This window comes from Bombina bombina, chromosome 1 (assembly GCF_027579735.1).
Source record: "Bombina bombina isolate aBomBom1 chromosome 1, aBomBom1.pri, whole genome shotgun sequence".
In the NCBI taxonomy this organism is placed as follows: Eukaryota; Metazoa; Chordata; class Amphibia; order Anura; family Bombinatoridae; genus Bombina; species Bombina bombina.
The window spans coordinates 548,561,903-548,589,263 of record NC_069499.1 but is presented as its reverse complement, the minus strand read 5'-3'; the positions used below and the strand labels follow the sequence as shown (position 1 = coordinate 548,589,263).

Below are 27,361 nucleotides of genomic sequence, written 5' to 3'. Positions count from 1 at the left end.
TTTTGAACATTTCCTTCATACTTTTGCGTATATTCAGTAAAAAAGTGTGTTCAGTTTAAAATTTAAAGAGACAGTAACGGTTTTATTTTAAAACGTTTTTTGTGCTTTGTTATCAAGTTTATGCCTATTAACATGTCTGAACTATCAGATAGACGATGTTCTGTATGTTCGGAAGCCAAGGTTCCTCTCCATTTAAATATATGTGATGAATGTGACAAACAAAGTAGGGACAATGATGCCACTGATAATAATGTTGCCCAAAATGATTCCTTAAGTGAGGGGAGTAAGCATGGTACTGCATCATCTCCTTCTATGTCTACACCAGTCTTGCCCACTCAGGAGGTCCCTAGTGAATCTAGTGCGCCAATCCTCCTTACTATGCAACAATTAACGGCTGTAATGGATAATTCTATTAAAAACATTTTAGCCAAAATGCCCACTTATCAGCGAAAGCGCGACTGCTCTGTTTTAGATACTGAAGAGCATGAGGACGCTGATGATAATGGTTCTGACATGCCCTTACACCAGTCTGAAGGGGCTAGGGAGGTTTTGTCTGAGGGAGAAATTTCAGATTCAGGAAAAATTTCTCAACAAGCTGAACCTGACGTTATTACATTTAAATTTAAATTGGAACATCTCCGCGCTCTGCTTAAGGAGGTGTTATCTACTCTGGATGATTGTGACAATTTGGTCATTCCAGAGAAATTATGTAAGATGGACAGGTTCCTAGAGGTCCCGGTGCCCCCCGAAGCTTTTCCTATACCCAAGCGGGTGGCGGACATTGTAAATAAAGAATGGGAAAGGCCCGGCATACCTTTTGTCCCTCCCCCTATATTTAAGAAATTATTTCCTATGGTCGACCCCAGGAAGGACTTATGGCAGACAGTCCCCAAGGTCGAGGGGGCGGTTTCTACTCTAAACAAACGCACCACTATCCCTATAGAAGATAGTTGTGCTTTCAAAGATCCTATGGATAAAAAATTAGAGGGTTTGCTTAAAAAGATGTTTGTTCAGCAAGGTTACCTTCTACAACCAATTTCATGCATTGTTCCTGTCACTACAGCAGCGTGTTTCTGGTTCGAGGAACTAGAAAAGTCGCTCAATCAAGCATCCTCTTATGAGGAGGTTATGGACAGAGTTCAAGCACTTAAGTTGGCTAACTCTTTTACCTTAGACGCCACTTTGCAATTAGCTAGATTAGCGGCGAAAAATTCAGGTTTTGCTATTGTGGCGCGCAGAGCGCTTTGGCTGAAGTCTTGGTCAGCGGATGTGTCCTCCAAGAACAGATTGCTTAACATCCCTTTCAAGGGGAAAACGCTGTTTGGCCCTGACTTGAAAGAGATTATTTCAGACATCACTGGGGGAAAGGGCCACGCCCTTCCTCAGGATAGGTCTTTTAAGGCTAAAAATAAAACAAATTTTCGTCCCTTTCGCAGAAACGGACCAGCCTCGAATTCTACATCCTCTAAGCAAGAGGGTAATTCTTCTCAAACCAAGCCAGCCTGGAGACCGATGCAAGGCTGGAACAAAGGTAAGCAGGCCAAGAAGCCCGCTACCGCTACCAAGACAGCATGAGATGCTGGCCCCCGATCCGGGACCGGATCTGGTGGGGGGCAGACTCTCTCTCTTCGCTCAGGCTTGGGCAAGAGATGTTCAGGATCCTTGGGCGCTAGAAATAGTTTCTCAAGGTTATCTCCTGGAATTCAAGGAACTACCCCCAAGGGGAAGGTTCCACAGGTCTCAATTGTCTTCAGACCAAATAAAAAGACAGGCATTCTTACATTGTGTAGAAGACCTGTTAAAAATGGGAGTGATTCATCCTGTTCCATTAGGAGAACAAGGGATGGGGTTTTACTCCAATCTGTTCATAGTTCCCAAAAAAGAGGGAACATTCAGGCCAATTTTGGATCTCAAGATCCTAAACAAATTTCTCAAGGTCCCATCGTTCAAGATGGAAACCATTCGGACAATTCTTCCTACCATCCAGGAAGGTCAATTCATGACCACGGTGGATTTAAAGGATGCGTATCTACATATTCCTATCCACAAGGAACATCATCGGTTCCTAAGATTCGCCTTTCTGGACAAGCATTACCAGTTTGTGGCACTTCCATTCGGACTAGCCACTGCTCCAAGAATTTTCACAAAGGTACTAGGGTCCCTTCTAGCGGTGCTAAGGCCAAGGGGCATTGCAGTAGTACCCTACTTGGACGACATACTGATTCAAGAGTCGTCTCTACCACAAGCAAAGGCTCATACGGACATTGTCTTAGCCTTTCTCAGATCTCACGGGTGGAAAGTGAACGTAGAAAAAAGTTCTCTATTCCCGTCAACAAGAGTTCCCTTCTTGGGAACAATAATAGACTCCTTGGAAATGAAGATTTTTCTGACAGAAGCCAGAAAATCAAAACTTCTAAGCTCTTGTCAAGTACTTCATTCTGTTCTTCTTCCTTCCATAGCGCAGTGCATGGAAGTAATAGGTTTGATGGTTGCGGCAATGGACATAGTTCCTTTTGCGCGAATTCATCTAAGACCATTACAACTGTGCATGCTCAGACAGTGGAATGGGGATTATACAGATTTGTCCCCGACGATCCAAGTAGATCAGAGGACCAGAGATTCACTCCGTTGGTGGCTGACCCTGGACAACCTGTCCCAAGGGATGAGCTTCAGAAGACCAGAGTGGGTCATTGTAACGACCGACGCCAGCCTGGTGGGCTGGGGCGCGGTCTGGAAACACCTGAAGGCTCAGGGTCTATGGTCTCGGGAAGAATCTCTTCTCCCGATAAACATTCTGGAACTGAGAGCGATATTCAATGCTCTCAAGGCTTGGCCTCAACTAGCAAAGGCCAAATTCATAAGGTTTCAATCAGACAACATGACGACTGTTGCATATATCAACCATCAGGGGGGAACAAGGAGTTCCCTGGCGATGGAAGAAGTGACCAAAGTAATTCAATGGGCGGAGCTTCACTCCTGCCACTTGTCTGCAATCCACATCCCAGGAGTGGAAAATTGGGAAGCGGATTTTCTGAGTCGTCAGACATTTCATCCGGGGGAGTGGGAACTCCATCCGGAAATCTTTGCCCAAATAACTCAATTATGGGGCATTCCAGACATGGATCTGATGGCGTCTCGTCAGAACTTCAAGGTTCCTTGCTACGGGTCCAGATCCAGGGATCCCAAGGCGACTCTAGTAGATGCACTAGTAGCGCCCTGGACCTTCAACCTAGCTTATGTGTTCCCACCGTTTCCTCTCATTCCCAGGCTGGTAGCCAGGATCAATCAAGAGAGGGCTTCGGTGATCTTGATAGCTCCTGCGTGGCCACGCAGAACTTGGTATGCAGACCTGGTGAATATGTCATCGGCTCCACCATGGAAGCTACCTTTGAGATGGGACCTTCTTGTTCAAGGTCCGTTCGAACATCCGAATCTGGCATCACTCCAACTGACTGCTTGGAGATTGAACGCTTGATTTTATCAAAGCGTGGGTTCTCAGATTCTGTCATTGATACTCTTATTCAGGCTAGAAAGCCTGTAACTAGGAAAATTTACCATAAAGTATGGAAGAAATATATCTGTTGGTGCGAATCGAAAGGATTCCCATGGAACAGGGTAAAAATTCCTAAGATTCTATCCTTTCTACAAGAGGGTTTGGAGAAAGGATTATCTGCAAGTTCTTTGAAGGGACAGATTTCTGCTTTATCTGTTTTACTTCACAAGAAGCTGGCGGCTGTGCCAGATGTTCAGGCTTTTGTTCAGGCTCTGGTTAGAATCAAGCCTGTTTACAAACCTTTGACTCCTCCTTGGAGTCTCAATTTAGTTCTTTCAGTTCTTCAAGGGGTTCCGTTTGAACCCTTACATTCCGTAGATATTAAGTTATTATCTTGGAAAGTTTTATTTTTGGTTGCAATTTCTTCTGCTAGAAGAGTTTCAGAGTTATCTGCTCTGCAGTGTTCTCCTCCTTATCTGGTGTTCCATGCAGATAAGGTGGTTTTGCGTACTAAACCTGGTTTTCTTCCGAAAGTTGTTTCTAATAAAAATATTAACCAGGAGATAGTTGTGCCTTCTTTGTGTCCGAATCCAGTTTCAAAGAAGGAACGTTTGTTGCACAATTTGGATGTAGTTCGTGCTCTAAAATTCTATTTAGAGGCTACAAAGGATTTCAGACAAACATCTTCCTTGTTTGTTGTTTATTCTGGTAAAAGGAGAGGTCAAAAAGCAACTTCTACCTCTCTCTCTTTTTGGCTTAAAAGCATCATCAGATTGGCTTATGAGACTGCCGGACGGCAGCCTCCTGAAAGAATCACAGCTCATTCCACTAGGGCTGTGGCTTCCACATGGGCCTTCAATAACGAGGCTTCTGTTGATCAGATATGTAAGGCAGCGACTTGGTCTTCACTGCACACTTTTACCAAATTTTACAAATTTGATACTTTTGCTTCTTCTGAGGCTATTTTTGGGAGAAAGGTTTTGCAAGCCGTGGTGCCTTCCATCTAGGTGACCTGATTTGCTCCCTCCCATCATCCGTGTCCTAAAACTTTGGTATTGGTTCCCACAAGTAAGGATGACGCCGTGGACCGGACACACCTATGTTGGAGAAAACAGAATTTATGTTTACCTGATAAATTACTTTCTCCAACGGTGTGTCCGGTCCACGGCCCGCCCTGGTTTTTTAATCAGGTCTGATGATTTAATTTCTCTAACTACAGTCACCACGGTATCATATGATTTCTCCTATGCAAATATTCCTCCTTTACGTCGGTCGAATGACTGGGGAAGGCGGAGCCTAGGAGGGATCATGTGACCAGCTTTGCTGGGCTCTTTGCCATTTCCTGTTGGGGAAGAGAATATCCCACAAGTAAGGATGACGCCGTGGACCGGACACACCGTTGGAGAAAGTAATTTATCAGGTAAACATAAATTCTGTTTTTAAAGCTTTGAAATGAAGACTTTAAATGCTAAACAGCATTATAAACCTAATAAAATAATCACACAACACAGAATATATAATTAAACTAAGTTAAATAAACAAAAACATTGACTAAACAGCATTATAAACCTAATAAAATAATCACACAACACAGACTTCACTTGCATTTTCTGCAAACAGTTCTTTCTATGCATTCCAATCTGGACTGATTTATAGACAGGAAGTTCTTGTTCCTTTGAAATCCGTTTGATAGCTCAGGTCTGGTTAAACTCAGCTTGCTTGGCTTTTCTGCAACACAAGCGGACAGCTCCACCTACTGGCTATTTCTTCTGTTAAGTGTGATCAGTCCACGGGTCATCATTACTTCTGGGATATTACTCCTCCCCAACAGGAAGTGCAAGAGGATTCACCCAGCAGAGCTGCATATAGCTCCTCCCCTCCACGTCACTCCCAGTCATTCTCTTGCACCCAACGACTAGATAGGATGTGTGAGAGGACTATGGTGATTATACTTAGTTTTATATCTTCAATCAAAAGTTTGTTATTTTAAAATAGCACCGGAGTGTGTTATTACCTCTCTGGCAGAGTTTGAAGAAGAATCTACCAGAGTTTTGCTATGATTTTAGCCGGAGTAGTTAAGATCATATTGCTGTTCTCGGCCATCTGAGGAGTGAGGTAAACTTCAGATCAGGGGACAGCGGGCAGATGAATCTGCATAGAGGTATGTAGCAGTTTTTATTTTCTGACAATGGAATTGATGAGAAAATCCTGCCATACCGATATAATGTCATGTATGTATACTTTACACTTCAGTATTCTGGGGAATGGTACTTCACTAGAATTACACTGTAAGAAATACATAAAGCTGTTTAATAACTAGAGATTATGTTTAACGTTTTTGCTGGAATGTAAAATCGTTTTCATTTGCTGAGGTACTGTGTGAATAAATGTTTGGGCACTATTTTTCCACTTGGCAGTTGCTTAATCTGTTTTTCTGACAGTTTCTGTTCTCCCTCACTGCTGTGTGTGAGGGGGAGGGGCCGTTTTTTGGCGCTTTTTCTATGCATCAAATATTTCAGTCAGCAACTCATTGTATTCCCTGCATGATCCGGTTCATCTCTACAGAGCTCAGGGGTCTTCAAAACTTATTTTGAGGGAGGTAATTTCTCTCAGCAGAGCTGTGAGAATTATAGTTTGACTGAGATAAAAAACGTTTATTCTGTAATTTGTTTCCTGCTTTCAGAATTTGTTATCTTTGCTAATGGGATTAAACCTTTGCTAAAATTGTGTTGTTTACAAGGATTGAGGCTATAACTGTTTCAATTTATTAATTTTCAACTGTCATATATCTTCTGTGCTTATTAAAGGCACAGTACATTTTAATATTATTCTAATTGAATTGTATTTCCAAGTTGCAAGTTTATTTGCTAGTGTGTTAAACATGTCTGATTCAGAGGATGATACCTGTGTCATTTGTTGCAATGCCAAAGTGGAGCCCAATAGAAATTTATGTACTAACTGTATTGATGCTACTTTAAATAAAAGTCAATCTGTACAAATTGAACAAATTTCACCAAACAACGAGGGGAGAGTTATGCCGACTAACTCGCCTCACGTGTCAGTACCTACATCTCCCGCTCAGAGGGAGGTGCGTGATATTGTAGCGCCGAGTACATCTGGGCGGCCATTACAAATCACATTACAGGATATGGCTACTGTTATGACTGAGGTTTTGGCTAAATTACCAGAACTAAGAGGTAAGCGTGATCACTCTGGGGTGAGAACAGAGTGCGCTGATAATATTAGGGCCATGTCAGACACTGCGTCACAGGTGGCAGAACATGAGGACGGAGAACTTCATTCTGTGGGTGACGGTTCTGATCCAAACAGACTGGATTCAGATATTTCAAATTTTAAATTTAAACTGGAAAACCTCCGTGTATTACTAGGGGAGGTGTTAGCGGCTCTGAATGATTGTAACACAGTTGCAATACCAGAGAAAATGTGTAGGTTGGATAAATATTTTGCGGTACCGACGAGTACTGAGGTTTTTCCTATACCTAAGAGACTTACTGAAATTGTTACTAAGGAGTGGGATAGACCCGGTGTGCCGTTCTCACCCCCTCCGATATTTAGAAAAATGTTTCCAATAGACGCCAAGAAAATGTTTGTTCAACAAGGTTTTATATTGCAACCCCTTGCATGCATTGCGCCGATCACGGCTGCAGCGGCATTCTGGATTGAGTCTCTGGAAGAGAACATTGGTTCAGCTACTCTGGACGACATTACGGACAGGCTTAGAGTCCTTAAACTAGCTAATTCATTCATTTCGGAGGCCGTAGTACATCTTACTAAACTTACGGCGAAGAATTCAGGATTCGCCATTCAGGCACGCAGGGCGCTGTGGCTAAAATCCTGGTCAGCTGATGTTACTTCTAAGTCTAAATTGCTTAATATACCTTTCAAAGGGCAGACCTTATTCGGGCCCGGGTTGAAAGAGATTATCGCTGACATTACAGGAGGTAAAGGCCATGCCCTGCCTCAGGACAAAGCCAAGACTAGACAGTCTAATTTTCATTCCTTTCGTATTTTCAAAGCAGGAGCAGCATCAACTTCCTCTGCACCAAAACAGGAAGGAGCTGTTGCTCGCTACAGACAAGGCTGGAAACCTAACCAGTCCTGGAACAAGGGCAAGCAGACTAGGAAACCTGCTGCTGCCCCTAAAACAGCATGAATTGAGGGCCCCCGATCCGGGATCGGATCTAGTGGGGGGCAGACTTTCTCTCTTCGCCCAGGCTTGGGCAAGAGATGTTCAGGATCCCTGGGCGCTAGAGATAATATCTCAGGGATACCTTCTGGACTTCAAATACTCTCCTCCAAGAGAGAGATTTCATCTGTCAAGATTGTCAACAATCCAGACAAAGAAAGAGGCGTTTCTACGCTGCGTACAAGAGCTCTTGTTAATGGGAGTAATCCATCCAGTTCCACGATCGGAACAGGGACAGGGGTTTTACTCAAATCTGTTTGTGGTTCCCAAAAAAGAGGGAACTTTCAGACCAATCCTGGACTTAAAGATCCTAAACAAATTCCTAAGAGTTCCATCGTTCAAGATGGAGACTATTCGGACAATTTTACCTATGATCCAAGAGGGTCAATACATGACCACTGTAGATTTAAAAGATGCTTACCTTCACATACCGATTCACAAAGATCATTATCGGTACCTAAGGTTTGCCTTCCTAGACAGGCATTACCAGTTTGTGGCTCTTCCATTCGGATTGGCTACAGCTCCAAGAATCTTCACAAAGGTTCTGGGTGCTCTTCTGGCGGTACTAAGACCGCGGGGAATCTCGGTAGCTCCATACCTAGACGACATTCTGATACAAGCTTCAAGCTTTCAAACTGCCAAGTCTCATACAGAGTTAGTGCTGGCATTTCTAAGGTCACATGGATGGAAGGTGAACGAAAAGAAAAGTTCACTCGTTCCACTCACAAGAGTTCCCTTCCTGGGGACTCTTATAGATTCTGTAGAAATGAAGATTTACCTGACAGAGGACAGGCTAACAAGACTTCAAAGTGCTTGCCGCACCCTTCATTCCATTCAACACCCGTCAGTGGCTCAATGCATGGAGGTAATCGGCTTAATGGTAGCGGCAATGGACATAGTACCCTTTACACGCTTACACCTCAGACCACTGCAACTGTGCATGCTAAGTCAGTGGAATGGGGATTACTCAGACTTATCCCCTTCTCTGAATCTGGATCAAGAGACCAGAAATTCTCTTCTATGGTGGCTTTCTCGGCCACATCTGTCCAGGGGGATGCCATTCAGCAGACCAGACTGGACAATTGTAACAACAGACGCCAGCCTTCTAGGTTGGGGTGACGTCTGGAATTCTCTGAAGGCTCAGGGACAATGGAGTCAGGAGGAGAGTCTCCTGCCAATAAACATTCTGGAATTGAGAGCAGTTCTCAATGCCCTCCTGGCTTGGCCCCAGTTGACAACTCGGGGGTTCATCAGGTTTCAGTCGGACAACATCACGACTGTAGCTTACATCAACCATCAGGGAGGGACAAGAAGCTCCCTAGCTATGATGGAAGTATCAAAGATAATTTGCTGGGCAGAGTCTCACTCTTGCCACCTGTCAGCAATCCACATCCCGGGAGTGGAGAACTGGGAGGCGGATTTCTTAAGTCGTCAGACTTTTCATCCGGGGGAGTGGGAACTTCATCCGGAGGTCTTTGCCCAAATACTTCGACGTTGGGGCAAACCAGAGATAGATCTCATGGCGTCTCGACAGAATGCCAAGCTTCCTCGTTACGGGTCCAGATCCAGGGATCCAGGAGCAGTCTTGATAGATGCTCTGACAGCACCTTGGGACTTCAGGATGGCTTACGTGTTTCCACCCTTCCCGTTGCTTCCTCGATTGATTGCCAGAATCAAACAAGAGAGAGCATCAGTGATTCTAATAGCACCTGCGTGGCCACGCAGGACTTGGTATGCAGACCTGGTGGACATGTCATCCTGTCCACCTTGGTCTCTACCTCTGAAACAGGACTTTCTGATACAGGGTCCCTTCAAACATCAAAATCTAACTTCTCTGAAGCTGACTGCTTGGAAATTGAACGCTTGATTTTATCAAGACGTGGATTTTCTGAGTCAGTTATTGATACCTTAATACAGGCTAGGAAACCTGTTACCAGAAAGATTTACCATAAGATATGGCGTAAATACCTATATTGGTGTGAATCCAAAGGTTACTCTTGGAGTAAGGTTAGGATTCCTAGGATATTGTCTTTTCTACAAGAAGGTTTAGAAAAGGGTTTATCTGCTAGTTCATTAAAGGGACAGATCTCAGCTCTGTCCATTCTGTTACACAAACGTCTGTCAGAAGTTCCTGACGTCCAGGCTTTTTGTCAGGCTTTGGCCAGAATTAAGCCTGTGTTTAAAACTGTTGCTCCACCATGGAGTTTAAACCTTGTTCTTAATGTTTTACAGGGCGTTCCGTTTGAACCCCTTCATTCCATTGATATAAAGTTGTTATCTTGGAAAGTTCTATTTTTAATGGCTATTTCCTCGGCTCGAAGAGTCTCTGAATTATCAGCCTTACATTGTGATTCTCCTTATTTGATTTTTCATTCGGATAAGGTAGTCCTGCGTACTAAACCTGGGTTCTTACCTAAGGTAGTTACTAACAGGAATATCAATCAAGAGATTGTTGTTCCTTCTTTATGCCCAAATCCTTCTTCAAAGAAGGAACGTCTACTGCACAACCTGGATGTAGTCCGTGCTCTAAAATTTTACTTACAGGCAACTAAGGAATTTCGACAAACGTCTTCTCTGTTTGTCATTTACTCTGGGCAGAGGAGAGGTCAAAAAGCTTCCGCTACCTCTCTTTCTTTTTGGCTTCGTAGCATAATTCGTTTAGCTTATGAGACTGCTGGACAGCAGCCTCCTGAAAGAATTACAGCTCATTCTACTAGAGCTGTGGCTTCCACTTGGGCCTTCAAGAATGAGGCCTCTGTTGAACAGATTTGCAAGGCTGCAACTTGGTCTTCGCTTCATACTTTTTCCAAATTTTACAAATTTGACACTTTTGCTTCATCGGAGGCTATTTTTGGGAGAAAGGTTCTTCAGGCAGTGGTTCCTTCTGTATAAAGAGCCTGCCTATCCCTCCCGTCATCCGTGTACTTTTGCTTTGGTATTGGTATCCCAGAAGTAATGATGACCCGTGGACTGATCACACTTAACAGAAGAAAACATAATTTATGCTTACCTGATAAATTCCTTTCTTCTGTAGTGTGATCAGTCCACGGCCCGCCCTGTTTTTAAGGCAGGTAAATATTTTTTAATTTATACTCCAGTCACCACTTCACCCTTGGCTTTTCCTTTCTCGTTGGTCCTTGGTCGAATGACTGGGAGTGACGTAGAGGGGAGGAGCTATATGCAGCTCTGCTGGGTGAATCCTCTTGCACTTCCTGTTGGGGAGGAGTAATATCCCAGAAGTAATGATGACCCGTGGACTGATCACACTACAGAAGAAAGGAATTTATCAGGTAAGCATAAATTATGTTTTTAAGCAATGTACTGCTTCTCAATGCTTTTCAATAGCAGTCACATGACTGGAAAAAAAGGTTGTTATTCTGAAACGGTGTAAATTGAACCGTTGTAAACCGAGGGGCACCTGTATATATATGTGTTAATATGTATTTATACACATATAGACTTACCCCCTTCACTGCGCTAGGTTCTGTGCCGTGTCTCTTGTCATGTGAACAAGGCTATGGAAGCCCGCTCTATTGAGCATATAACTTCCTAGTAATGCGAACACGAAGTCGCGTTCACATTGGGGGCCACTTAAAATACCAGCGCTCAATTGCGTGCACTGTTATTAAGTGTGGAGTGCAAATATTGCACTCGCCAAAGCAAAATTTTGTGCTCCACTCGTAATCTGGCCATTTACCAGTTATTCAGTGTTACCACGGACTTGTAATACCAGATTATGTGCTATTCCTAGTTAGGTCCAGCAATATTGATAGCGCATCCAGAGCTATTAATAGTGCTCCACTTGTAATCTAGGCCTTAGTTTTTTTTATTACAAAATTTTGTGTTGTTTTCAGAACTTAACAATTTTGAGCTTTAGGGGTATTAAGGACAGAACTATTTTGAGATTGTGATCATGGGAAAAACAGACTGAAAATATCAGACAAAGTTCAGAAACTTTTATCTGTCAAAAACAAGAGCAAGCTTGTGACCAACCCCTATGTATTTACCAGTATCAGTGTTTATATATTGTCAAATATTGTTAAGACATAAAGTTCTCTATATCTGTCAGAAGATGAGGTGCAAAACTAGATCAGGTTCTCACAGAACCTCATAGAGTCTTACCGTGCAGGGATCTTAGTGAATACTGAATGTGACTGAAGAAGTTACTGTTCACACTATGGCCTCCATCGTGTATTAAGTTAGCAGTGGACAAATTTACTAGATTGAGAACCTGTGTCCCTGCATACAGGGCTAACAAGGGGACATCTGCCACCTGCATTTATTATGCACAAGAAAAATCACTAGCAGGGCTTTTCAGTCACCCAGGACGAATTAGTCTGCTGCTTCTTAAAGCGACAGTAAACATAATAATGAACACCACCTACACTATGCTTACCATGAATGCAACGTTGATCCATGCCACTCAAGTATCACTTAAAAGGGCAGGCATGCAGCCTCTTCTGCTGGAGAGCAGTAGTGCACACTACCCATGATTCCAGTGAATAATTAAGAAAGAAAAAAAGTATGACCAAATAGGCAGACTGAAGATTTCACTTACTTGTGTGGCATAGAGGAAAGTGATGTTCATTGGCAAGTTTAGTGCGGGGAGGGATTCTTTCTTTTACAGCAGTTACTGTCCCTATAACTTGCAGTCACGAGTGAGCCTGCACCTCAAAGGCTCAACAGATTCATTAATTAATGGAGCTTTACCACACACATCCACGTCTTACCATACATTAGAAAGTTTTAGGTAATGTTTAATTCAGTTCTATCTACCACATTTCATTCTCTTGAGATTCCTCTAGGGGGAGCTGTTTACATACCTTTGATTGAAATAGTCACTGTTATTACAAACTCAGTAGTACCTCTGTATTTAATGATTAATGGCATTTATTTCTTAGTTAATGGCACCACATTCTGTAGAACTAATGTCCTGTGTTTTCTATGGGGCTGAATAAAAGACAAGAAATGATTTACCGCTAACCTTCTTTCATTTCTAAATCTCCTCTTTACAGCACACAGATCTAGCACAATACATGTCCCAGCATCCTGGGGGACTACTGACCTATAATGTCAAGGTAAGCAAAACTCTAGGTTTTAGTAGCATGGAGGTTTGCAATACTTCAGATTAACAAAATTGCGTCCATTTAAAGGGACAGAAAAAGTCAAAATTAAACTAAAATAGATGGATAGCGCATGACATTTTAAACAACTTTCCAATTTACTTCTAATATCATTTTTGCTTATTTATCTTGGTATCTTTTCAGGTGCTTTTGGCCATCTGGCAGCAATGTTTATAAAAATGTTATACATAGAATGCTGTGTAAAAACTGCAGCAACAGAATGCTAAAGACAGGTAAACGCTCCTAAGCTCCTATTAGCCTACATAGCTTTGCTCTTCAACAAAGGATACAGAGCAAATTTGATAATAGAAGTAAAATGGAAAGTTAAAGGGCCACTGTAAGTAAATATTTTCTATGCCTGTTACTAACTAACTACCCCAAATACGCTTTTTATCAATAGCATTTCATTAACATATCTCTACCGTATATCAGAAATCTTGTCTGCAAATTTAATTGTTTTCCAAACCCACTCCGTGGGTATCCTTTGCTCTGTACCAATCCGTTTACAATACCTAGGTTTCAAAATGGCGCTTTAAACACAAAGTTATTGGTTTAAGTATTTTGAACACTCAGTGCTGAAAATAGTGGGCAGGATAATGTGACCTCATCGGCGAATAAAAGATATAACTTTTAGAACGTTATGAAACTTCGTTTTGGAGAAAATATAGGTCAGTAGGTTTTAATTAATGTTTATTAACTTTAATATGTTAGTTGTTTAGCTTAAAAATTATAACAGAAAGTAATCCTTTAACATTGCATGCGCTATCTGAATCATGAAGGTTTAATTTTGACTTCACTGTCCCTTTAATGTAATGTTGTGCATGTTTGCTTAATAAATTCATACTCAAATATACATTTTACACATTTTTATGCTGCTTATTCATTGTGTAATATGGCTCTTTAAAACAAACAATAAATATATAAATGTAAATGGCTGTCACTATTTCAGTTGTAGTTTTATAGTTTTTATGTCAAGCCTTCTCAGAAAGCTGGCAGTGGCCTTTATTTACATAATATGCTTGATTGCTGATGTGATAAAAGACACTCTGGGCTTTTACTAGAAGCATTTTATGAACACAGGTAGTACAATAAAGTCTTACATTTCAAGTTGAACTGGACTAATGTTTTTGATGTTATGTCCCTTTTTGGTCCAGGCTAGTGGCACTTTGGTGATTACTGTTTTCTAGGCCGGTAAACATGAGGCTTTAGTGGAACAGTAATACAAGGCTGTGGACTTCCTTGTTCACTAAATGATTCTGGTTAGTTGTGTTTGCATTAGCACAAGCAGCATTTGCAGGTATCTCCTCTATCCTTCCTGCAGCTTCGATGCCTAAGGAAAATGTTCAGGTTTTAAGAACTGTTCGGCTCTGCTCAGGAAAGCCCCTGCCTGCCCAGGACATGGCTCAGTTCCACCCATGACATAACCACAGCCCTGCCCCTCCCATTGCCACCACCCTCAAGTCCTCCCTGTCCTAGAAAATCCCCAGGAAATGTTGGGAGATATGCAGGTGGTTGGAGGGTCTTAAAGACCTTTATTCCTCAGAGAAGATTTTATTTTCACTCTTCCCTTATATAGTCCAGCTTTTATACTGACCAATCAGAACTGATATAGTTAATCAATATCCTCAGACTTACATCAAAACGGTATGATGACCCCTCATACAGCTATGGTTAGGGGCCATATACACCACAGTACTTATGAGTTTTAACTATGAATCTGGTTTTATTGCATGTTAATATATGCACATAGGCCACCGTAGCTCATGATAACAGTCTTTGATTACACCCTTTCATGAGCATAATGTTACTGCCTCCTATGTGCTAAACTTACTGATAGCCCCTGTCAGACTGACATGAGCCATGGAATCATCTGCTGTGTAAATTATGAATATTTAAAACACAGCAGACCATTATCAGGTTTAAAAAATCCAGAAATGTAAGAGTATTTTTGTATTGGTTATTTTTAAAAGTAGAAGAATATTTTAAACATAAACTATTTACTTTTTATTTCTTTATCTGCAATATATTTGCATGCAGGGTTCCAGGTCCCCCTAGTGGAAAAATGATTAAAATGGTTTGACTATTGTGTGGAGTTCTTGGTATGCTGTCTAAACCTAAGCAGAATTCCAGTGATGCATAAAATGTGTCTTGTGTAAAGGGGGTGAGCCCAGAGAGTAACTTTTTTGATCTAAGACTTCTTATCTCTCCTTCCCAGCTCTTCATGTTCCAGCTGCTGAGAGGTCTGGCCTATATCCATCACCAGCACATCCTGCACCGTGACTTAAAGCCACAGAATCTGCTCATCAGTTACCTGGGGGAACTAAAACTTGCTGACTTTGGTAAATCCAATACTGAGTTAACCCTTTTATACCATTGCAGCTCACACACTGGCAAAGCATTGGGAAATTGTGTAAACAGTACTGAAGAAAAATGCTGTGTAAAATCAATATTCTTACATATATAAAGCATAAGATATGGGCCCTTTCAAATTTGATATTAATAATATATTATTATTATTATTATTTTTGTTATAATTATATTTAAAGCTCTGAATTGCATGATATCAATATAAAATCTTAAAAATACTGTGATCAAATCTAAAACTTTTAGCTATAATACAGCTAGACTACGAGTTTTGAGCGCTCTAGGGAAATTAACGAACGCAACAAATGTTGTGTTATTTAATTCCCTATAGCGCTGCCATTACATGATTATTTTAAGTGCCATACCGGACCTAAAACAAGTGCTGTGTTTGACATGCTCGTGCACGCTTTCCCCATAGACATCAATGGGGAGAGCTGCCAAAAAAAAAAGTCTAACACCTACGATCGCGGAAACAAAAGCTCCGTAACGCAGACCATTGATGTCTTTGGGGAAAAAGAAAATACAGTTTAAACACCCTAACATAAACCCTGAGTCTAAACACCCCTAATCTGCTGCCCCCGATATCGCCAATGCCTGCCTACAGTTATTAACCCCTAATCTGCCGCTCCCGATATTGCAGCCACTATACTACAGTTATTAACCCCTATTCTGCCGCACCCCAAATTCGCCCACACTATAATAAATCTATTAACCCATATTCTGCCGCTCCCTGACATCGCCGAAACTAAATAAAGCTATTAACCCCTAAACCTTTGGCCTCCCACATCACTACCACTAAATAAACCTATTAACCCCTAAACCACCAGCCCCCCACATCGCAACAACCTAAATTAAACTATTAACCCCTAACCCTAATGTAACCCTAACGTAACCCTAACACCCCCTAACTTTAACATAATTAAAATAGAGCTAAATTAAACTTGCAATTATTAACTAAATAAACCTATTAACCCCTAAACCGCCAGCCCCCCACATCGTAACAACCTAAATTAAACTATATTAACCCCTAAACCTAACCCTAACGTAACCCTAACTTTAACATAATTAAAATATAGCTTAATTAAATTTACAATTATTAACTAAATAATACCTAATAATTTAAAACTAAATACATACTTACCTATAAAATAAAACCTAAGCTAGCTACAATATAACTAATAGTTATATTGTAGCTAGCTTAGGTTTTATTTTTATTTCACAGATAATTTTGTATTTATTTTAACTAGGTACACTAGTTAGTAAATAGTTATTAACTATTTAATAACTACCTAGTTAAAAAAAATACAAAATTACCTGTCAAATAAAACCTAAGCTACCATACACTAGAACCTAAAATTACAAAAAATAAATAAAACTACCATTACAAAAAATAAAAAAACACGAAATTATCCAAAAAAATAAAAATTATTCCTATTATAATACCCTTTAAAAAAAAAAAAAAACACCCCAAAATAAAAAAAGACTAATCTAAAATAAACTACCAAGGGCCCTTAAAAGGGCCTTTTGGGGGCCATAAAAGGGCCTTTTCTAGGGCATTGCCCTAATTAAAACAGCTCTTTTGCTACAAAAAAAAACCAACCTAACAGTATACAAACCTCCACCCCCCAAAACTACCAAGGGCCCTTAAAAGGGCCTTTTGGGGGGCCCTTAAAATTGCCTTTTGTAGGGCATTGCCCTAAGTTAAACAGCTCTTTTACTACAAAAGAAAAACAAACACCCTCTAAAAAATGCATTACCCAAAATAACAAACAAATGATCAAAAATAATAAAAAGTATTCCTATTCTAATACCCATTAAAAAACACCCCAAAATAAAAAACCTAATCTAGAATAAACTACAAATGGCCCTTAAAAGGGCCTTTTGTAGGGCATTGCCCTAAAGAAATCAGCTCTGTTTATGAAATAAAAAAACAAATACCCACCCCCCTAAACCCAAAAAATAAAAAAAACTTTCTAAAAAAACCTAAGCTACCCATTACCCTGAAAAGGGCATTTGGATGGACATTGCCCTTAAAAGGGCATTTAGCTTTTTTACTGCCCAAACCCTAATCTAAAAATAAAACCCACAAAAAAAAACTTTAAAAAACCCTAACACTAACCCCAAGTCAATCCACTTACAGTTTTTGAAGTCCTGCTTGAACGATCTTCATCCCAGTGGAGAAGTCCTCATCCAGGCTGCGAGAAGTCTTCATCCAGGCGGCCTCTTTAATCTTCATCCCGGCAGCGAAGTCCTCATCCAAACGGCGAGAAGTCTTCATCCATGCGGCCTCTTCAATCTTCATCCAGGAGGTGAAGTCTTCATCCAGACGGCCTCTTCAATCTTCATCCAGGCGGCATCTTCTGTCTTGATCCCGGTGGTGTGGAGCGGGTCCTTCCTGAAGACATCCGGCCCAGAGCATCCTCTTAATACAGTCGCCGCCGTACACTGAATCTTCAATGCAAGGTATGCGATCCAAGATGGCGCCCCTTGCATTCCTATTGGCTGAAAAATTTAAATCGACCAATAGGAATTAGAGCTGCTAATATCCTATTGGCTGTTCAAATCAGCCAATAGGATTTAAGCAGCTCTAATTATATTGGATGATGAATCAGCCAATAGAATTAGAGCTGCTTAAATCCTAGTTTTTTTTAAGGGTTTTTTGGGTGGGTTTTATTTTTAGATTAGGGTTTGGGCAGTAAAAGAGCTAAATGCCCTTTTAAGGACAATGCCCATCCAAATGCCCATTTCAGGGTAATGGGTAGCTTAGGTTTTTTTTAGATATTTTTTTTATTTTGGGGGTTTGGGGGTGGGGGTTTGTAATATTAGTGGGTATTTGTATTTTTATTTAATAAACAGAGCTGATTTATTTAGGGCAATGCCCTACAAAAAGCCCTTTTAAGGGCCATTGGTAGTTTATTCTAGATTAGGTTTTTTTAGGGGGTGTTTTGGGGGTTTTTTTGTAGCAAAAGAGCTGTTTAATTTAGAGCAATGCCCTACAAAAGGCCCTTTTAAGGGCTCCCCAAAAGGCCCTTTTAAGGGCCCTTGGTAGCTTAGGGGGTGGGGTTTTTTTGTTTTTTGTAGCAAAAGTGCTGTTTAATTTAGGGCAATGCCCTACAAAAGACCCTTTTAAGGGCCCCCCAAAAGGCCCTTTTAAGGGCCCTTGGTAGTTTATTTTAGATTAGGCTTTTTTATTTTAGGGTGTTTTTTTTTTTTTTAAAAGGGTATTAGAATAGGAATAATTTTAATTTTTTTGGATAATTTTGTTTTTGTTTTTTTGTAATGGTAGATTGTTTTATTTTTTGTAATTTTAGGTTTTAGTGTAAGGTAGCTTAGGTTTTATTTCACAAGTAAGTTTGTATTTATTTTAACTAGGTAGTTAGTAAATAGTTAATAACTATTTACTAACTAGTCTACCTAGTTAAAATAAATACAAACTTACCTGTGAAATAAAAATAAAACCTAAGCTAGCTACAATGTAACTGTTATATTGTAGCTATCTTAGGTTTTATTTCACAGGTAAGTTTGTATTTAGTTTTAAATATGAATTATTTAGTTAATAATTGTAAGTTTAATTTAGCTCTATTTTAATTATGTTAAAGTTAGGGGGTGTTAGGGTTACGTTAGGGTTAGGGTTACATTAGGGTTAGGGCTTACTAGTTTAAATTAGTTTATTGCGATGTGGGGGGCTTTTGGTTTAGGGTTAATAGTTTAATTTATTATATTTCGTTGTGGGGGGCTTTCGGTTTAGGGGTTAATAGGTTTATTATAGTGGTGGCGGTGTAGGGCTTAATAACTTTAGTATAGTGGTAACGATGTCGGGGAGCGTCGGAATAGAGGTTAATACATTTTATTAGTGGCGGAGATATCGGGAGCGGCAGATTAGGAGTTAATACATTTATTATAGTATTTGCGATGTGGGAGGGCTTCGGTTTAGGGGTTAATAGGTAGTTTATGGGTGTTAGTGTACTTTGTAACACATTAGTTATGAGTTTTATGTTATAGCTTTGTAGCGTAAACTCATAACTACTGACTTTAAAAGCGTTATGGATCTTGTGATTTTAGGCTATAATGCTCACTTTTTAGCCTCACCGCAAAACTCGTAATACCGACGCTATGGGAATCCCATGAAAAAATGTAAGTTTTACGAGTGCGGTACTGACGTTGCGTTACAGGCTAAAATGCTTGCGGTACAGCTATACCGACAAGACTCGTAATGGCTGCGGTGCTGTTATCAGCGTTAAAAGACGAACGCACAAACTTGTAATCTAGGTGTAAGTTTGTACACTGTAAATATATATAAAACATAAAAACTATAAATTATTTCTCCCAAAACACTAAGGGCCAGATTACGAGTGGAGCGCTATCGTTTGTGCTTGAGCGGCATCAGTTTTTCATGTTAGTATGCATGCAAGTTAAATTGTGCTCGTATTACAAGCTGAAAGTAAATGAGAACGTGTGAGCGCAATCGCGATTTACAATGGTTTTCAAACCTGTCCTCAGGCCACAGCCACATTTTGAGGTTATCTGAACTGGAGCACAGGTAACTTAATTAGCTGATTAGTAAACATGGTTATTTTACCTGCTCTCATCCAAGGTAATCCTGAAAACCTGGACCGTTGGGGAGGCTTGAGGACAGGTTTGAAAACCAGTGAGCTAGAATGATTACCGCTACCGCAGAGCTGTGATTAACTGTGTTGTGAAAACAAAAAAGTGTCACAAAACACATCAAAAATACAATACAAAGTACAGTTACACTCATAATAACACCATCTAATACAAATTATTTTTAAAAATATTGCACAAAAAAGTTATAAAGGCTCAAAGATATGACATTTCAGGTGCTAGAACAAAAATGCAACCAATATATATATAAAAATAACAAGAGTATTGCATTGAGCAATGATACTTTTTATTGGACTGACTATACATTTATAAGATGACAAGCTTTCGGAAGAATGTCTTCCTTTTTCTTCCAAAAGCTTGTCATCTTATAAATGTATAGTTAGTTATTTTGATATCTAAATCTCTGTACTAACACGGCTACTCCAATCAACGTGTGTGTGTATATATATATATATATATGTATATATAAATATTTATTTATTAATTATTTATTTATATGTGTATAAATGCATTTACAGAGATATATACACAAAAATAAATAAGTACACATATATCGACATATATATAAGTGCAATGGAGCCCTTTGCAGTCAAGTAGATGAAAACATGTAAAAGCATATTTATGCAATATTCATATTTAAAGAGATACGAAACCCACATTTTTCTTTCATGATTCAGATAGAGCATGCAATTTTAAGCAACTTTCTAATGTACTCCTATATTTTATTTGTTCTCTTAGTATCTTTATTTGAAAAGGAGACGGACCATTTTTGGTTCAGAACCTGGGTAGTGCTTGCTGATTGGTGGCTACATATCCTTTTCTGAAGAAATAACAATGCACATGGGTGAGCCAATCACATGAGGCATCTATGTGCAGTCACCAATCAGCAACTACTAAGCACATTTAGATATGCTTTTCAGCAAAGGATATCAAGAGAATGGAGCAAAATAGATCATAGAAGTATATTAGAAAGTTGTTTAAAATTGCATGCATTTCTAAATCATGACAGAAAATTTTTGGGTTTCATGTCCCTTTAATACTATTATTCTTAGGATAGCAGTGTACATTCTAGGTGTAATTGAGAAGCTTCTTTAAAAAGATAATGTATATACTATATTTAGAAAGAATATTTAAAAAGGAAGCTCATACTATAGTTTGTCATCACAGCAGAAATATAAGCACTCTGATTTATAAGGTGCTTTGTATCTGGAAATGATTTCATATTTTATTCTGGAAGGAATATGAGGCCAAAGCACATATTGTCAGAATAATATTGGCTGCCAAACTTTAAGTGCACTGACAATACTCTAGTAATCAAGTATCCTGGAATCTTTGGCTGCCAGAGAGGGTTTGACACCTCTAGAAGCATCTATGCGTTTTTACTTTATTTTTATTATTCTTTTCAGTGATTCTATTTTTTATTTTGTTTTATAAGTGGCCATAGATTGACACGCAGGGGTAGATTTAACAAGCAGTGGGTGCTGCTTTCTGCGCCCAAAGTTTCTGTCTCGCCGGAAATGTAAGTTAAGAAGCAGTGGTCGTAAGACTGCTGCTCCTTTACTTGTCCGCCACCTTTTAGGTGCAGGGCGCAGCATTGCACAAGCATTTCACAAAAAATCCTTGTGCAATGTTTAATGCCGACAGCGTATTTAGCAATGTCTGGCGGATGTGATTCGCTACAGCGAATCATGTACACCTGGCACTTGATAAATTGACCCCTTATAGTCAACTTGCCACTACTGTGCAAAAAAATGTTCTAAAAGGACACAAAAGAGTTTGACATTGTAACATGAAATGTTGAATTATACAGTTAAATAACTTTGTGATATACTTTCATTATTTATTTTGGCCGATTTTACCTGTAAAGGCTACGTATATATCCCTAATTCGCCTCAGCACTGTGTATCTGATAAAGACTGATAGTTTTGCCAATAAAATTACTTTTGCTAATGTGGCTAGATTGGATTACCTCCTTCAGAAAAGGCAGGTAGTAGAAGGAGTTTGGCTACCTGTTGTAAAAAAATACAACCACTTTTTGTGCACAGATGTTAGTAATAAAACAATTCGGGGCAGATTACAAGTGGCGCGCTAACAGTTACACGCAAGCGATATTGGGTTTATCGCGGCTGTTTTCATCCTACGGAAGTAGCGCTCGTATTACAAGTTGAAAATAAACATAATCGCTTCAGCGTAACTGAAGTTAATGATAGCGCAACCTCAGAGCATATATACACACGTATAAATACATATTTACACATAAATATGCTTTTACATGTTTTCATCTACTTAACTGCAAAGGGCTCTAATGCACTATTTACATATAGCAGAATATGTTCTATGTATTTATAAATAGATATTTATTTATACAGGGAGTGCAGAATTATTAGGCAAATTAGTATTTTGACCACATCATCCTCTTTATGCATGTTGTCTTACTCCAAGCTGTATAGGCTCGAAAGCCTACTACCAATTAAGCATATTAGGTGATGTGCATCTCTGTAATGAGAAGGGGTGTGGTCTAATGACATCAACACCCTATATCAGGTGTGCATAATTATTAGGCAACTTCCTTTCCTTTGGCAAAATGGGTCAAAAGAAGGACTTGACAGGCTCAGAAAAGTCAAAAATAGTGAGATATCTTGCAGATTGATGCAGCACTCTTAAAATTGCAAAGCTTCTGAAGCGTGATCATCGAACAATCAAGCGTTTCATTCAAAATAGTCAACAGGGTCGCAAGAAGCGTGTGGAAAAACCAAGGCGCCAAATAACTGCCCATGAACTGAGAAAAGTCAAGCGTGCAGCTGCCAAGATGCCACTTGCCACCAGTTTGGCCATATTTCAGAGCTGCAACATCACTGGAGTGCCCAAAAGCACAAGGTGTGCAATACTCAGAGACATGGCCAAGGTAAGAAAGGCTGAAAGACGACCACCACTGAACAAGACACACAAGCTGAAACGTCAAGACTGGGCCAAGAAATATCTCAAGACTGATTTTTCTAAGGTTTTATGGACTGATGAAATGAGAGTGAGTCTTGATGGGCCAGATGGATGGGCCCGTGGCTGGATTGGTAAAGGGCAGAGAGCTCCAGTCCGACTCAGACGCCAGCAAGGTGGAGGTGGAGTACTGGTTTGGGCTGGTATCATCAAAGATGAGCTTGTGGGGCCTTTTCGGGTTGAGGATGGAGTCAAGCTCAACTCCCAGTCCTACTGCCAGTTTCTGGAAGACACCTTCTTCAAGCAGTGGTACAGGAAGAAGTCTGCATCCTTCAAGAAAAACATGATTTTCATGCAGGACAATGCTCCATCACACGCGTCCAAGTACTCCACAGCGTGGCTGGCAAGAAAGGGTATAAAAGAAGAAAATCTAATGACATGGCCTCCTTGTTCACCTGATCTGAACCCCATTGAGAACCTGTGGTCCATCATCAAATGTGAGATTTACAAGGAGGGAAAACAGTACACCTCTCTGAACAGTGTCTGGGAGGCTGTGTGCACGCAATGTTGATGGTGAACAGATCAAAGCACTGACAGAATCCATGGATGGCAAGCTTTTGAGTGTCCTTGCAAAGAAAGGTGGCTATATTGGTCACTGATTTGTTTTTGTTTTGTTTTTGAATGTCAGAAATGTATATTTGTGAATGTTGAGATGTTATATTGGTTTCACTGGTAAAAATAAATAATTGAAATGGGTATGTATTTGTTTTTTGTTAAGTTGCCTAATAATTATGCACAGTAATAGTCACCTGCACACGCAGATATCCCCCTAAAATAGCTAAAACTAAAAACAAACTTAAAACTACTTCCAAAAATATTCAGCTTTGATATTAATGAGTTTTTTGGGTTCATTGAGAACATGGTTGTTGTTCAATAATAAAATTAATCCTCAAAAATACAACTTGCCTAATAATTCTGCACTCCCTGTATATATATATATATATATATTAGTAGAAGTGGTGTGAGAAGGAGCTGTACAGCTGTCCATTGTATACTGTGTGGGTATTCTAATATATATATATATATATATATATATATATATATATATATATATATATATATATATATATATATATATATATATATATATATATATATATATATATATAATACAACAAGATTGGGTAGCTATATGTACTCCCAGTAAATTACACAAAGCATATATAAAAAGAATAACTTTTTAAATCATGGGGAGGTAAAAAGTGAGTTTAAAGTCCATCACTATGCACAAAATGTAAAGAAAATAATTAATTGTGTAGTTCATTTACCAAATCTAAGCAAATCAGGAGGCTTGCTTTTCCCAGAAAACCTCTGGATACACTGTTTCCAATGCAGCAAAATATTCTGGGTAAGATATGCAAATGAGATTCACAATGCACTTTTTTACTTCAGTCTGCTTTGATGCAGACTCTACGCCATAGCATCAACGTATACACAGCTTTAAAGAAAGCGAGTCATTGTGAACCTCATTTGCATATCTTATCCAGAATCCTTTGCTGCTTTGAAAACAGTGTATCCAGAGGTTTTTTTGGGAAAAGCAAGCCTCCTGACTTGCTTAGATTTGTTAAATGAACTACACAATTAATTATTTTCTTTATAAAAAGAAAAAAAAATATGTACAAGGTGTAAGGAAGGCATTAAATCAGAGCTCCAAATTCTCAAAACAAAATATATAGTAAGCATATATTTCTGCTAATGTCTCGATCACAATTATATACTTTTTTCAGCAGTTTTCTATTATTGAATACATTTTAAGAATATTGCTGTATTCCTATGGGTTTTAAAATACAGTCTTATGGGGTAGACATTTGTTTCTGTTAAAGTTACAGTGTAGTTTAATGTCTGTTCCACCAAACTCCCTTGTTGTTATATATGCAGATTTTTATGAATAAATAGAGAATATTCTTCTATGTGGTGAACATTGGACTGTGAAATATTCATATTTTCATGTTGGGTTAGCGCACTTGAGAAAATGCGATTGTGTTTACGCTCCAGTAGGTTGTTCATTTTTTCCTACTTTTCTTGCTTTATTGACTTCTATAAATACCGCTCCACTTGTAATCTGGCCCTTAATCTTCTAAGGCTTCCTAGTGCTTATTTAAACCTTTTGGGAGTAGGTTAGGCATCCACAAGGGATACTCTGCTTTACACTGAACCTGAGCATATATTGCCAACAGACTTCCCATTGCAGTTTACAGTGCACTGTAGCACAGAGGCCATCTATACTGCTGTGCTGTGGGATTTTATGCCACAGATATTGCAGAGTGAAGAGTTTGATGTGCAAATTGTTGTGTTATAAGCAGTATGAAGAACTATCTATATGGCACAAGCCTATGAAACATTAGCTGTTTTGTGCCATAAGGGTCAGAAAGGAGAGAAAGAGTAAGAGGATAGAGAGAGAATGAAGTAGAGGAGAGGGGGGAGAGCCAGAGAGATGTGAAAGATGATATAGTGGAACATAAGAGAGAAAAGGACAGTGTGTAGGTGAAGAGAAAGGAGGAGAGAGAAGCATAAGTAGAGTGATGGGTGCAAGGAGTGAGGAAGAGACAGATGGAGTGTTGAATTATATAGATATATGAAGTTAGAGGCAGGAGGGAAGAATTATTTTGTGTGATTTTGCACCATGCTGGCAAGTTTTCATCATCGGCCAAGAGAGAGAGTGGAACAGGAATGGCTCTAGGTCATAAAATGAAGGGGTGCGTGCCAGGTGTCCAAATGCTAAATATTAAATATCAAAGGTGCATGTTGCTATATTGAATCACATATTCTAGTATTCATTACTGTATTTAGTTCAACAATAAATAAATAAATTAACCTTCTTTCTCTTTTACAACTCTCTGTGTCCTGAGTAGACGTACAATTGATTGCAAATAGAGGTCAGCTGTACTTTTGAATGAGGCAAATATAATGAATGACGAGGTCTAAGCAAACCTCTAGAACCACCACTAGAAATGGGAGGAAAGAGACAGACAACATGATGCAGCCAGATAGTCATGAAACTGAACTGTGCTCACTCCCCTAATGTAAAGGGAGACAGAACGGTGTAACATAACAGGCTTGCAGCTTCTCTTTAATGTAACTTTTGTAAATTCATGTTATAAAGAGATCATTTCCGGACAAAATAAGATTAGTTGACTGTATTAAATAAAATTTCAACAATCTTTACTTAAATCTAGTGTCATGACCTTTGAACATTTGTTAAATATTCAATGGGCATGTTACACCTTGCAATTATAATGTAAAATGTTCAATTGTGCATTGTTAAAAATATTTTAAGTTTATCCCCCATTTTTTGTAATTTAGCTCTAAAACTTTTAGGTTTTCTGAATTCCACAAGAACTTTAAGTGCATACTGCAGACTTCAGAAGGAGCTACATTCTACACATTTATTATAGGTCAGGCACACTCTAATGAAGAGGCAGTTTTTGTGTATACGGTTTCAGGGTCAGTTTGGCGCTGTCTGCTGCTCTGTTTCACTGCTTTCTATGTACTCCTCTAAGCAGTGCAACAGACAGGCATCCTTGCGGCAACAGACAGGCATCCTTGTAGACCCTGCTTCTTCGCTCCTCACATGGGAGATGCATTGTCACCCCTGCATATTGTCTGTCTCTCCAACTGCCCCCATACAATTTGCACTACTTCAAAGAAGATCATGCAGCAACCTAGTTGGCACTGGGTAGGAATTAGGTGCAACATCCCTGTCAGCAAACGGTGACAACAGGGTGCCTGCTTGTGCACCAGCCCCTGTCATAGAATATAGGTTGGCTTGGACTGGGAAAATATGAGAGATAACAAGTAGGATTATGTAGTAGTACTTTTTATTCCACCCACTTTGCTGACTCCAGTCATGATGACTGTCTGCTCATAAACCTTTCAGTGCCAGTATTGTCTTTCCTGCATCTGTGTTGCTCTTAAACTGGCTACGTGCAATACCCCTCATACAAACAGATAATCAACTTCTTGTAGTCTTCCAAGGACAGTTCTGTTGATTACTCTGCTCTTCAGAAAGGTGGTTCTCAGGCTTAGATGGCTACAGCTCTTCCAAAAGAGGAAGAAAAAAATCCCTCCAAATTATGTTCTGTCACAATCTGGAAAGCTGGTGCCAGACTTTCTCTGCCTGCTTTGTGTGTGGATGCATTATATATCATAACAGCAAAACTGTGAACAGGGAAGTGGAGAATCCCTGTTGTGGTAGACGATAACAAAGTTTATTAACTTGGAACCACAGAAACAAACAAAAGCCTTCAGGTATGGCAAGCAGCCTCCAGAGAGTTTTTTTATTTGAGTTTTTTCAAATCAGTAGTTTACAGACTACTCAGGAAATGGAAGGAACTGGTTTGTAGCTCTAGATGAGATTAACCATGAGCTATAAATTCAGTGCCCAGAACATTGAAGATATAGTGAAAGAAAAGGGGTTTCAGAAAAAGATGCATTTCATTTTGCCAAGAAGGGCATGGCAGAGGAAACTAGAGTCCAGGATAAGTAAAAGCAGATCCAAGGCTATCTAAAGTAAGTAAAGGGAAAAACAAAGACATTTAATCACTGTCAAACAAAGAA

At 39.6% G+C, this 27,361-nt stretch overlaps 1 protein-coding gene across 5 annotated transcripts in view; it reads left to right on the top strand.

Moving 5' to 3' along the window:
- CDK15 (cyclin dependent kinase 15) overlaps window positions 1-27,361 on the top strand; it is a 657,391-nt gene that overhangs the window by 211,712 nt on the left and 418,318 nt on the right. For all 5 annotated transcript variants that reach the window (XM_053698694.1, XM_053698693.1, XM_053698697.1 and 2 more), the window contains 2 exons: window positions 12,716-12,778; window positions 15,039-15,162. In XM_053698694.1, the coding sequence (XP_053554669.1) occupies window positions 12,716-12,778; window positions 15,039-15,162 (187 nt within the window). The remainder of the gene's footprint in view (window positions 1-12,715; window positions 12,779-15,038; window positions 15,163-27,361) is intronic.